This window comes from Manacus candei, unplaced genomic scaffold, assembly GCF_025592945.1.
Source record: "Manacus candei isolate 608988 ecotype Guabito, Panama unplaced genomic scaffold, ASM2559294v1 h1tg000014l, whole genome shotgun sequence".
Lineage (NCBI taxonomy): Eukaryota > Metazoa > Chordata > Aves > Passeriformes > Pipridae > Manacus > Manacus candei.
The window spans coordinates 38,474,585-38,488,335 of NW_026138062.1; the positions used below are offsets into that span (position 1 = coordinate 38,474,585).

Here is a 13,751-nt window from a genome sequence, read left to right on the forward strand (position 1 = left end):
CATCCCCGAAGTCGTTTTACTGCGGGCAGCTTTCCATATGCTCTTCTGGCAGCCTGTAGCGCTGCGTAGGGTCAGTGTGACCCAAGTGCAGGACTCCGCACTTGGTCTTGTTAAACCTCAAAGTTCGGCTTCCTCGACCTATAATAAAGGGACAGACGTTTGCACCCTTTGGGGCACCGCCGCCTCCCCGCCGGTGCGAACCCGCCCGCCGGGGGCGGGGCGGCGCCATGACGGCGTTGGGGGGCGGTGCCGGCCGGCTGCCCGCCCCGACATGGCCGCCTGCAGCCAGGTAACGCGACCGCGAGGTCGGGGCCGCCGTGTCCTGCTCCGGCTGGGGACGGCGAGCAGCGGGGCACCGCGGGGGCGGCCTGTGCCGCAGACTCCCTTCCCCGCCGTGCCGCCTTGTGCAGGGAGCCGAGCCCGCGGCGGCCCGGCCCCGGCTCTCTCTCTCTGACCCCGTCTGGACGAGGTGGTGTAAGGGGGATAAGGCCAAGTCAGCCCCCGCGTCTGCCTTACAGCTTTTACAGCCCCACCCCGTGTTTACTCAGGGCAGAGCAGCACGGACACTGCTGTGTGGGTGCTGAGGCACTGGAACAGATTGCCCAGAGAAGTTGTGGGTGCCCCATCCCCGGAAGTGTTCAAAGCCAGGCTGGATAAGGCCTTGAACAACCTGGCCTAGTGGGAGGTGCCCTGCCCATGACAAGGGGGTTTTGGGAATAGATGATCTTTAAGGCCCCTTCCAAGCCTTTAACATTCTGTGATTCTGTGACACGTTCCTGTAGTTATTCGATTATCGTCGTTGTTTGTACGAGTGCCCAGGGCCCTCGGGTTTGTGGGCTGTCGGTGGGAGGTTTGTGTGCCGGCTGTCCGTGGCACAGGTGGGGTGGGATAAGCCGCGGGGTTGTGCTGGCGCCTTCAGGTGCATTTGGCCCATGCTGGAGCTCTTAAAACTCCCCAGCGGGGCTGCTGAATTTCGTGTTGTTGTTTTTGTTTTGTTTTGTTTTGTTTTTCCCCGCGAATTTTGATGTTTATGTGTATGCAGCATCCGTATACGTTTATATTGATGTGTCCACGGCACAAAAACTGAGTAATAAAACCAAACTTATCCCTGATCGTGAGGCTCCCTCTGCCGACGGCCGCCGCTCAGCTCCGCCCGGACACCAGCATTTTCCTTTTCGGAAGCCGCTTCTACAGCAGATAAGGTTCCCGCACTGCATAAAGCTTTACGTTAACCTTTATAGTAGTTTCAGGCCATTTGTGTGACCTGCTGTAACCTGAGCTCGCATTCCAAGGGCGAACTCTTTCGATGTATTTTCAGGAGCTACTTTTTTAAAATGCTTGTGAAAGGGGGTGATAAGAGTAATAGATGCAGCAGTGGATTGTCCCTTTTTCTTCTGTAGTTTTGTTGGCCTTTGTAAAACGGGCGTGAGATCCTACCAAATTAGTTTCTCACTTCCTTGCAGTTTTGTGTGATTCCTTTACTCGGAAATCAAGGCAAACTGTTGGTTTCTGTGCCTGCAGAATTGAGCCTTGGGTAATGATGCAACAGACAAGGCAGAGAATTTAGACCCAGTTCAGAGACCAAGCTGAAGCTGTCTGAGAAGCTTCTGCAGTCTCAGCCATGCAGGTAGTACTGTTTGAGATGCCTTCAGGGGTGGAGGCAATACTGGCAAGCATGACACAGCACGTTAAGAAGGTCTTCGGCTTCTTGAGCAGCAGCTGAAAGGACGGGCGTTGTGGAGCAGGGCATCTCTGCCAGTTTTATGTGCTGTTTAGGCAGCTGAATCACATCTCATCTGTCCCTTGTTCCGTTGTTTAGTTCAGAGGTTATGAGGAAGTAGTCTTTCAGCTTCAGTTTTTGTGCTAGTTTGTTAAATATTGTGGCAATGACTTCTCTCCTTTTGCCTGGAGAATGTGGGAGTTTGAGGACCTGACTAAAGGCCTGACTAAACTTCAGAACTGCTTCCCCCAGAGATCAGATGAAGTTTTCCAGTAGATGTTATGAGAAAGACCTGAGCCTTTTAGTTTGAAATCCTTTTGTTCTGGCTGAGTCTATTCTGCAGGAGCTTCATGACAGTGGTCTGACTGGTATGGGTGATGTGCATAGTCTCCTCCACGCTTTTCCATCTGAACCAGATTTACCTGGTTCCAAAGCATTAACCTGTACTGTATTTCTATTTTCTTTCTGTAATCTCTCCTCACCAAGTCAAAGATGTGTCTCTCCTGTGCTTTCCTGTGAAGTAATTTGAGACTGCCTGACCCCCTCCCCAGAAAACCCTGCACATGGGCTGTCTATAAAGCTGTTGATCTCTGTGCATCTGTGTATGGCAAGAAAAGTTGGACATGCCAAGCCTTTTGGACCAAATTGTGTAGATGGTGGTGCTTACGGATGTGGTTTAGTGGTGGACTTGGCGGTCCTAGGTTAATGGTTGGACTTCATCTTACAGGTCTTTTCCAACCTAAATGATTCTATGAAATCTCATAATTGGACAGCTTGGTAGGCTTGCTGAACGACCTTGCAAATCAGATAAATCCTGGTAAGGGTAACTCATTAGTGCACTTAGAGGAATGAACTTGTAAACTTTTTGGGCTTCTTTTCATGAGACTTTTATTTTTCCCCTCTCAGGTACCTTGGCTTCTGTGCATGTTAATGTTTTTTTTGTGTGTTGTTTGGTTTGGGGGTTTTTTTGTTTGTTTGGTTTGGGTTTTTTGTTTGGTTTTTTTTGGTTTTGTGTGTGTGTCTCACTGTGCCTTTTTTGGTGTAAGCAAGTTTGAGATTTCTTGTTCACTATTTAACTAATGAAGGTTAAGAGGACTGTTGCTCTCTGTGTGTTTAACCCTATTTGTTGATTAAGTGAAGAATACTCAGAGAACTATTTTGAGTTACTTGTCTTTAGAAGCAAGCATGTGTTTTTCAAAAAATGAGCTGTGACCTATTTGCAGGTCTGCCATCAAGGTGGGAAAATAATTATTTAAGAAAATACTAAGATATTTGGGAAGGGAAAAAAAATCAGAGTATAAAATCAGCAAAAAGCCCTTAGCGAGCATTGTTGCTTTGAAGGGAAATGGGAGATATTTGCTATCAAATCTGTCATAAAAATAATTTTACAGAAATGAAGATTGATTCTATAACCCATTGATCTTTTCAACCTCTACACTTTATATTTCTGAAGTCACATGAAATAATGATTTCAGTAGTCTCCTCCTTTTTCTGAAACTCTGCCCTTTCTGAGTTTTGTCACTTGTGAGATTTTCTTCTCATACATTTTGCCTCCACTGCATGTTAGCATGGCTGTGCTTGAATTCACTCTGAGTAAGAAAGCTTAGGAACTGTCAAGAGTCTAATGGTGGTGGGATGGATCTTGGTGCTGAGTAATTTATTAGTTTATTTTTTGTCAGACTCAGAGATAAATATGATCTTTATGTGGTCAAATATGTGTGAAACTTTAACAATGCCAGGAGGTCAGGGTTCAAACCTGTTACGGCCATGCATGTGCTGTCTCAAACTTGACAGCAGGCCTCTGAAACCATATCAGGATAGAATTGTTGGAGCCTACCATGCCAGTGACTTGATGGTGTTTTGATTCATTTGAGACCACTGTAAAATGGGGTTTGGAAGTGGAAGAAGAAGAGTGGAAGGAGGAACCAACAAATGGAAAGGAGTGGCAAAAGACTGAGTCTTTTTTGGCAACATTTGTTCTGCTCCTGTTTGGAGAATTAGAATCCGTTATTTCCACAGAGTGCTTTTGTCATTCTGATTCCCTTAAAGATTTTTCTCTTTCAGTGCAGTTAATAGTTGTGCAGGTTGATGATGGTAATGCTACAGCAATCACAGGGAATACGTAGTCACAACTCCTATGCAACACTTTAATGTTTTATAACAATTTTACTAGCATATTGGTGTTTGTTTAAAAGAAAAATTTTGCTAATTCATTCAATACAAAGTTGCAGCAAATACTAATGTGACTTTTTTTTACCTTTACCATTTTTTGGTGGTATTATTATTATATTATATTGTTATATTGTATTATTATATTATTATGATTGTGTCTGCAGTTTAGGTATTGGGAAGCAGCTCTGCAGTCTTGAAATCTAGAAGGCATGTAAGTGGATGACGGACTGTTGGAGCAGTTGACACAGTTAAATAAGTACATATAGAAGTGATTGACCTAGTTTTGTTTTTTTCTTTAAAATACTGTAACAGAAATGTTTTTTGAGATGAAGAGGAGGTGAGGTAAAAGGATTGTTGCCAGATCAATGATAATGAAAGAAGGAAAAAGGACAGACAACTGCAGTTGTCTTGTCCAGCTGTACTGTTAGGAGGATTTTTGGGAAAGGAGAGAAGAAACCGCTAAAATATGGGTAAGGGATTATGCTATAGGGAGAGATACAGGCAAAGTCAAACTACATCAATGTTTGGGAGCTTTGTTATAATCTTACATGAGGTCTGGACTCTTCCCTTGGCTTTGAAAGAAGTGGGAAGGGAGAAAGGAAAAGAATGTAGGCTCAGAGAGATGTAGGAAGGTACTGTATGATCTCAATATAGCAGTAGACCAAAAGTGGCAAAAGATGCAATAAAATCTGGAGAAGGCCAGTGACCCTTAAGTAACTCACTGCTTGGTAAATATTGTGTTACCCTGAAATTCAATAGCTAACATATATATGTACACAGTTTTTTGTTCCTTCTCATGACAGGAATGTGATTTGCATTAAGTTTGGCCTTGGGAGATGTACTAAATGAAGGGTGGAACATCCTGGTTGCTTGTTCTTGAACATATAAGTATTGAACACATTTTTCTACTCTCAAAAAAAGCAAGTTTGGCCAAATGTCATACTTGTTTACAATTAGGAGCCAAATGAACAGTTCAACTCAAGCATTTGATGAGGCATGAGAATAACTTAGAAGCTGTGATGATACAAATCTCATGGCATTTTCACATGTATCTTTTTTCTCATGTTGTGCTCTGGAGAGACTGTAGAGAGAAGGAAATAAGTTGAAACTACTGTGTGAAAACAGGAGAGGCAGACAGGTTAAAACCCACAAATGGGTGTAGTGATACTGTGAATAAAGGAGTGAGGAGGAAGAGAAAAATTGGAAAATAAAATCAAACATCATGACAGTCTTTTTAAAGCTTTATTTTTGGGAGAGATCTTGTTAATAAAGCAGAGTTTAATAGCAGAACTTCAGAGATGGGGAAAACTCTTCAATTGACTAAGGAAGAGCGTACTTTGCAGGCTCAGTTTTGTCAGCCCCAAATAATTCATAAAATCTGGAATTGTCTGAACTCCTATTACTGTCCTAGAGATGACATAGGAGACTCTAGAGCACACTGAAGTATTTAATTTTTCAAGCAGGACACTTACTATGTCTTGTTACTTCTGCTTTTCAGATCACCAGCATGGAAGCTAAAACCAGCAGAGATCATTTGAAAGTCCATAAAATGAAGAAGAAGGTATTGAGGAAGCAGGTCAGAGCTCAGCATACACTGATGAGACATGAAGGCATTGAGTGCATCTCCCATGCCACACAGGTGACTGGTAGTTGTGATTTTGATGGTAGTGTAAAAATGCTGCTTATCTGTGTTCTGTTCTCATGTATGCCTTGTTTAAAATGCTGTTCTCCAAAATGCACTTCCTGACACCGAGGGTTTTCTGTGCACCTTTGATTTCAAAGCAGAACTGTACTTCAGCGGTTCAGTGTCCGTGGAGAGACTTTGATGGGCTTTGGATAACAGTTTTTTTAACCTGAAACAGTAGTTCCTTGGCTTGAGGAGAAGGAGGAAGCATGGGAAATGTTATTGAAGTAGATAAACTTTTCTTCTCTTTCTCTGTGATTTTTTTTTTCCTCAGGCTTTTAACTCGTGTATCTTTCTTGCCTCTGTACTTTTTTTTTATCAAGTGTAATTTGTCTCATCTAAACTCCCCATTAAAAATATGTCTATTTTAGAAATCTTTTCCACTTTATTTTCTTCACCTAGATAAATTAAGGCTGTGGTTCCGTGGGATTTGCACTGATTGGCTGACATACTGCTGTTGAAATGGGGACAGCTTTCTCTTTCCTTGCACAAAAGGGAACAAGATAGGAAGGAATTCTGCTTTCTTGTGATGCTTAATGAACTTTATCATGAGCCACTTTATTCCCTAACCTAACGGAAAACTACTCAACTTTTTGATTTTCTCCCACAATAGAGTTATAGCAGATCAGGTGACCTCACAGATACTGGTGTAGGGAAAGATGACAGAAACTTGCAGACAGAGAGTGAAGAAGTTAGAGAGTTTCTAATTTCCCTCTGTTATTTGTGGAGGGATACTAATGGCTTGAAACGCTGTAGAGCAGTATCATTTACTCTGTCCTTGTCCATCCTGATCCTGCAAATTCTTCCCATTCATATGTGGAAACATCAGTTAGATTTTTATACATTTTTGTAACAAAGTTTGATTTAGTCTTTACTCGGATTTCACACTACACGGACGGATGTTAAAATGATTCAGGAATCTTGTATATTTTGTAAACTTTTTGGAAGAAAGACTATGTTTTTCTAGTGTTGCTTGGAAATGGATCTGTAATTTGGGACTTGTTCCCCTTCAAACTGTCCAAGGTACCAAATTATGCATCTAATCTATCCAAAGAGAAGTTTTGTGGTCCAGGAAGATCCTTATTGGCGGCAGAACATTTGAATAAGTGATATATGAAACAAAATCATAGTGCTAGTGGTAAATTTGTGTCCAGAATACAGAAAATTATTTCAGACTTTGTGCAAAATTCTGATTATCTCCAAATTGCTCAGTCAGAAGAACATGGTCAGTTGCTGCATGTGCTGCAGCTGTTGCGTAGTGTAGGTCTGTGTAGATGAAGTGAAAGCACTGGTTTGAGCCTCTGCATGTCCTTCACATACATAGGCCTCTCCATTAATAACATTCTAGAAAAGAACAATAATTAAGAATGAGGTGAACTTTGAAAAAGGTGATCAGTAATGGACAGCCTGATGCAGTGCTTGGAACAGATGTTAACAGAGCCATTGCAACAGGCAGTACAGCAGCACTCACTGTATAACCTTTTTTTTTTTTGAATAATCCTTCCCTTCAGTGCTAAACCTCGTTTTATGGTTTTTTAGAGAAGTGAAATGCTGTCATTTGAAACATTTGAACACTTTCACAGCTGCCTTCAGAAAAGGTCATAGAACATTTATAGACTTTTAAGGAAAAGATTGTCTGAAATCTTTGTGGAAAGGTATTACATGGAATTAATCTGAGGAAATTGTTCTGGCAGTTTGGAGTCACATTTACCCTTGAAAAGGGTCTTAAACTTCTTTCAACCACTATGATTAGATTGAGCATCCAGTTATGACATATAGATATACAGATGTCAAAAGAACTTGTTAATTTATTTTGAAAAGACCTATGTATTTTCAAAAGATATTTCTTGAATAATAGTGCTATTTTGTTGTTTCTTGTAATATTTGGCAAGCCAGCAACAGTCCTCACAAACTGCATGTTCCTTGGTAGTTTTGGACATAAATCACTATGAGAGCATAGAATTAAACAATTAGGCATTATGCATTAAGTAGCCTGTGTTAACTAAGGATAGGACATAAATCCCTTTTGTTTATAAAACAAGAGAGAGAATTTTCAGATAAAAATGCTGGAGCAGAACTAGATGCTATGTTTCTAGAGGTTGCTGCTTATTTTTGGTGAACCTGATGTATGAAGGACTTACGGTGGGACTGGGAATATCAATCTCTATGCTTGGAGAGACTTCTTGACAAAGATGAGAAAACCTGTCTTAAAAAAGGAATCAGTCTTTAAAGGATTTTCTGTCTGTTTTTGTTAGTGCTAACAGGTCTCTGGAAAAATTGTGTTTTAGATACCTCCAAAGTTATGTGTGCCAGCAGTACACTTGAGGCACGTGTGCTGATTCAAAGCGTGTATTAACTGAGGAGGTATTTCTGATAGAACTTGCAAGCCTTTCTGCCAGAATGTGTGCTAGGCAAGCAAAGGTTGCCTGAGCCACATACCAAGGTCATGGAAATGTAAATATCCCATGTGGACTACAAAAAAGAGTGCTCATGGGCTTAATTTTTCTTTATAGTGCTGCTCTCTTGGTAGAGTGTTAGTTTTAAAGGAACCGAGAGTAATCGCTAATTCTTAATTTTTTAAAAATTCCTTTTCAATTAGAGCCTGGTTATTGCCAATGCTGGTCTTGGTAATGGGATGAGTAGAAACCAACTGCTCAGGATAGCAGAAGAATATGGAGAGGTGGAAACACTCTTAATGCCACCGAATAAACCATATTCATTTGTGAAATATGAGACAACAGAAGAATCCAAGAAAGCCTTTGATGCCCTTAATGGAAAAGAAGTAACACTGGAAGACTGTGGCCAAAACGTTGTTCTATATATTAATTTTGTGGAAAAAGGTATAATTTTTTCTGCTCTCCTCTATATCCAGCTTCCTGCATATTGCTTTCCTTTGCATTTACTTCCTGGGTTGTAAATATAGCTAAAAGCCCACTAGTTTTTGTAAGTAGACACAGAGAATGAAAGCTAGAATCTAAGATTCAGGACGAAAAATATTCTTTGCTCCTTGTATTTCATGATAGGATACTATAATTTAAACCCTTTTACTTGGAGGCAAAAAAAAAAAAAGATTTAAGTAATTTTCTGACCATTCAGTACCGCATGTGAATGTTTTGCGATTAAGGAGCCTGGAGGTCTCCGAGCAGTTAATTGGATTTCTTGCATGACCTTAGTCTTGTAATTTCTATCTCAATATGCACAATAAATTTTATGGCTTTTTTTCCCCTTTCCCCCAAGTTGTGGGGGTTTTTTTGGCTGATTATAAGCTATTTACTGTAAGAACTGTTGCTCTTTCTTTGAGCTTTTATAATGTCTAGGGAAAAGGGTTCCTGGTGTTGGTCTGTACATTCTGACAGTGAATAGATTTTTAGCTATTAGGATAGCAAACTGAATGTCCCTACATCACCAATGCTTGTGTTCACCTAGGGATTGCATTGTGCTACTCCATATTTGTGCATATTTGATTACAGAGTATTCTCTGTCTAGAGAAGCAATCTGCTGACATGGTACATCATCAAAGTTCTACAAAATTAAAATGAAATTCAGGTAGAACCTTGAAGTGACTGGGAAATTCTCCTTACCGTTATTTTGACAGGAAAATCACAAGTAGTTTTGTGTTTGGGTAGTGTGGAGTCTTGTTGGTCTTATGCAGTAAAATTTTTAGGAAGTGCTTTGCATGATGCAAAACTTGAGCCTTACCCTGTTTTATCATGACAAAGGGGGATCATTCGTTTTCCAAATAAGACCACAATGAGGGCTATATTGTATCGTTAAAGTAAATATTTCTACAGCTGTACTATATTCTCATACAAAATAAATATCCCTTCAGGGAACACATGGTTTTATTTTCTCTAAACAGTGACAGTATTCTCCTTTTTTTCATACACCCTAGTTTCCTTGCAAAATGCTGTTCCTGCAAGCTTACCTCCAGGCTTAACGGTAATTGAAAAGATTATTTCTCCGGAGGAGGAAAGGAGGATGTTGGAAAATATCGAGTGGATAGGAGATGAAGATACTCAAAGTGGTGGGTACAACTATAGGAATCCAGGTCTTTTATGCTGTTTTTTCCTGCAGTTTCAGTTTACAAGAAGTCTGCATCTTGGTAAATGTGTTATCTGAAATGATTGTGTATTTGTTCTTAGTATTTTAGAAATTGGGTCTTATACTGCAAGTGATAGACTCCTTGGGGCAAGTGGTCTGAATTGATGTTCTAGAGTGGATTTACTTGATTAACATACCTGCATCCAAAACTAACTAAAGTCTTTTTTATGTGTTGTGTCAAGCATAAGACAGTTCTGTGGAGGTTCCCCTTGTAATTTGATGGCTGACCGAGGAGCTGTGTGTTCTTTTAAATAAAAAATAATTCAGTGAGACACATATTCTGGATGCTTTTTGTGCTTTCACTTGAGTTCTGTGGAGTTAAATCCCTTAATAAATGAATTCTTGGCATTTGCTTCAAAGTTTCTGGGTAAATTTTGTTCCTTGGAGCAATGCAAGGAGTTATGTTGACCTTAGCTAACATGTAAAGTGGTGATTGATGAATATGAAGGATCTTGATCTTGTAGGATATCCGTAGGATATTCATCAAGTAAGTGAGTTCAGAGATCAGGACAAGAAAAAAGATGCATTAAGCATGGCTCAAGAAAACTCCCTACTTCTTGCATGTACAAAACCACCATCCATTTGGCTTGAAACAGCAGTGAACGTGATGCCTGATGAAATACAAGAGATAATAGGGCAGAAGTGTGTGCCATGAAGGACAAGGGTGACATATATTGTTTTGACTGCTAATTGAAGAATGTTTAGGCTTAACAGGAATAGGGAAGGATAGCAAATTGCCTGTACTGTTTTGTGTAGTCTAATCTTACTTTAAACTTGTGTGTTTTTACAGCCCAGAAGAATTTAAAGCATAGAAGAGTAAAACATTTTGGATATGAGTTTCGCTATGATAACAACAATGTTGATAAAGACAAACCTTTACCTGGAGGTGAGAACTTCCCTATTAAATCATACTTATTTTGCACTGATGTTTGAACCATTATGTGAAGCCTTTAAACCTCACCGAGATATGGATGTGAGATTCTAGTTGGACAGCCTTCACTGTATCTTAAGTACACATCAAACAGTACTTTTGAATGAGATCCATTCCAAATTATTGTGAGTGCTTTAAGCTTATTTTCCAATCGGAGCCAGAGCTTGCTGCTCTTTGTTGAGGTCCAGTCAAGTAAGGCTTTTAGGAGTGTAATTGTCATTCTTTTTTAGCTTTTTGTTTCATGAAACAATTATGTTACAAGTTGCATATTAATTTGTTTGGGGAATGTGACGTATATTGCTGTATATATTTATCTTGATTAACTTGAAGCTTGCTGGATGCATACCAAAATAAAATTACCTTTGGACTGAAAGAAATTTTGAAAAGGTTTTAATAACTCTTGTTTGGAGTTGAAAGCTGTGAGTCAGAGCAAAGCAAGTGAGTCATCTTATAGTCTTAGATTTAAAAATAGTAAAATAGGGGAGTTAAATTCCTGTAAAACTTGAACGTTTTTAAGGTGATGTGTACTGGGATGGATGTAGCATCTATCTGGAGGATTCTGATTATATTGAGGTTTTAACAGTGAAGCTGTACCATCATAAAAGCATTGATATTTGAATTGTTTTCTAGTCTCACAGCTGGACTATTTTACGTGTGAAAAAAGCATACAACTTCTTGCATGAAAACAACTGAAAATAAAAATCAATAGGTTCATGGAAGGACTATTAGTAACATTTGTGGGTGTTACCTGCAACAGACTTTTTCAGTTACGTCCTTGGGTAAAATAGGAAACCAAAGCTTCACTGAAGGACTATAACTTTCCTTCCTGTTTCAAGACCAGCTTATCTTGAGCAGAGTTTTTTGGTTATATTCAATCTAATTCAGTAACAAATTTTCAGGAAGTAATTTTTTTAGAGCTCTCTGCACAACTTCTGACTCTCTGCGTAATAATTTTGCTTCTTGACTGAAAATTTTTTACTGTAATTGGTGAAAACTTTACCTCTGATTTGATGTACTTTTATTTATGTGTAGAGATACTGCAATTTGCAATTGTAAGGAACCTTGGAGAAGTGGCCTTTCTAATTTTGAGATCTTATAAATACATTGGACTTGGACATTAGGCCTCCAATTCTGACATGTATGTTAGTAATCATTATTCAAGATGGACTTGCATTTATATAAAGTTGTTTCTGTGTACTTTTACAGTTATATTTATTGTAAAAAGAAAGGATAAAAATGTAAAAACTATCCTGTTTTGCTTACAGTTCTGTTTCTATAACCAGGTCTTCCTGAAATTTGCAACCTATTCTTGGAGAAGTGCTTAAAGCAGGGATATATCAAACATAAACCTGATCAACTGACTGTAAATCAATATGAACCTGGACAAGGTAAGTTAATTTGTCTTTCAAAAATTTTGAGTTCTTTACCATGTTTAAACCACAATGTAAGGCAGGTAACTAAGCACCACATAGCCACTTGCTCACTCCCTCTCACTGAGATAGAGGAGAAAATTGGAAAGATAAAAGGGTGAATACTCATGGGTTGAGAGCAAGACAGTTTAGTAAGTTAAAAAAAAAGAAATAAAAAGAAAAACAAGTGATGCAAAAAAAGCCCAAACAGTTACTCACTACCAACCAGTCAATGCCCAGCCAGTCCCTGCGTAGTGACATCCCTGGTAAACTTCACCTGTAGTTTTATTGTTGATCACCGTGTCCTATGGTCATATGGAATATTCCTTTGTTTAGTTTGGGTTGGTTGTCCCAGCTGTGCCCCCTCCCAGCTTCTTGTGGCCCCCCGAACTGACTTGTTGGCAGTGAAGTATAAAAGAACCATAAAGGACCTTGATGCTGTGCAAGCATTCCTCAGAACTAGCTAGAACATCCACGTATTATCTACACTGTTTTCATCACAAATCCAAAACATAGCACCATACAGGCAACTGTGGAGCAAATGAACTCCATCCCAGCCAAACCAGTACAATTTCATTGAAAATCAGGAGTGTAGCATCGAAATGTGACATGGTGTAGGGACAGGATTTAAGCACCTGCTTAGTGTGTTTCCTCTGTGACCAGAGATGCTTTGAATCAAAACTAAAGTCTTAATACTGGTTTCTGAACCTGGAAACTTGTTTTTAGAAGTGAAGTTTTTGATACCACTGCTAAAGAAAATGATGGTGTTTCAGGGTCCAGGCCCATGACATAAAAACAAAAAGTTATGGGAATAGTAATATTTTGTTTAGTCAAGTGCATTTTTTCACTCCAAACTTATCTTTCTCCCTGTGATGTGTATACAGTCTCTAGGAAATGGCTCTTGCTGTTATTAAGTATGATATAATGTGAGTATATGTGATATATGGACTCTTAAGTATGATGCAAGAAGTGTTCCCTTACCTTAGAAATAAGGAATTACTGTATTTCTGTAACGTTTCCCAAGCTAGAGACATCTGAAGAGAAATATGCTTCTAATCTCACGTCTAGGGAATAAATCACATGCTGTGCTTTTTGCTAAACTCAGTCATCAAGGCGAAATATCTGGCATGCTTTCTAGATTGAATATCTCATTTGTCCTTAGGAAGAAAGGACAACGGCTTTACTCTCAGAATTAGTGTCTGACAGCTATTACAGTGTCTGCCCAACAAGGGTCTGAAAAGCTGATCCTATTTGTTTGCATATCTGACAGTCTGTTAAATTGATACAGTCATGTACCTCTGCCTGGGACACCAGAGGAGATTATTTAGAACTGTAGATTTCTGTCTGGGATAGAAGCAGTTTTTTTTAAAAACAAACAAACAGAAAACCAAGCCCAAAGCAAAATACCCTTTCTTAAGTGCAAATTGTTAGGATATGAAAGAGCAGAGAGTGCAGTCAGATTAATGCTTTCAGTATTTTTGTTCCGAGCCATATTTTCACTGGAAATCACACTTGAAAGTTTAGAAAGTGACTCATGGCTTTGGGTATTTAAGCTGTAGGGACCACACATAAGACACATTAAAATGAATTCCTTTTTGGGGACACTTTTTCCATTCAGGATCCGAATAACATTTGAAGTTGTAGATTTATACTTGGATGTTACCATATACTTTTGGATGCTTACAGAATTATTAGTATAGAAGTCATCCAGTCCAACCCCCCAGCGACGGCAGG

The 13,751-nt window shown here is 39.5% G+C and overlaps 1 protein-coding gene across 4 annotated transcripts in view; it reads left to right on the plus strand.

Moving 5' to 3' along the window:
- Positions 1–217: 217 nt before the first annotated feature.
- ALKBH8 (alkB homolog 8, tRNA methyltransferase) overlaps positions 218–13,751 on the plus strand; it is a 55,610-nt gene continuing 42,076 nt past the window's right edge. Inside the window, exons 1-7 of one of the 4 annotated variants that reach the window (XM_051779824.1) lie at positions 223–289; positions 2,448–2,543; positions 5,391–5,531; positions 8,176–8,416; positions 9,469–9,600; positions 10,468–10,563; positions 11,892–11,996. In XM_051779824.1, the coding sequence (XP_051635784.1) occupies positions 5,400–5,531; positions 8,176–8,416; positions 9,469–9,600; positions 10,468–10,563; positions 11,892–11,996 (706 nt within the window). In that variant the 5' untranslated portion in view covers positions 223–289; positions 2,448–2,543; positions 5,391–5,399. Of the gene's footprint in view, positions 290–311; positions 1,203–2,447; positions 2,544–5,390; positions 5,532–8,175; positions 8,417–9,468; positions 9,601–10,467; positions 10,564–11,891; positions 11,997–13,751 lie in introns of those variants that run through there. The other 3 variants (XM_051779826.1, XM_051779825.1, XM_051779822.1) reach the window with 3 other exon arrangements.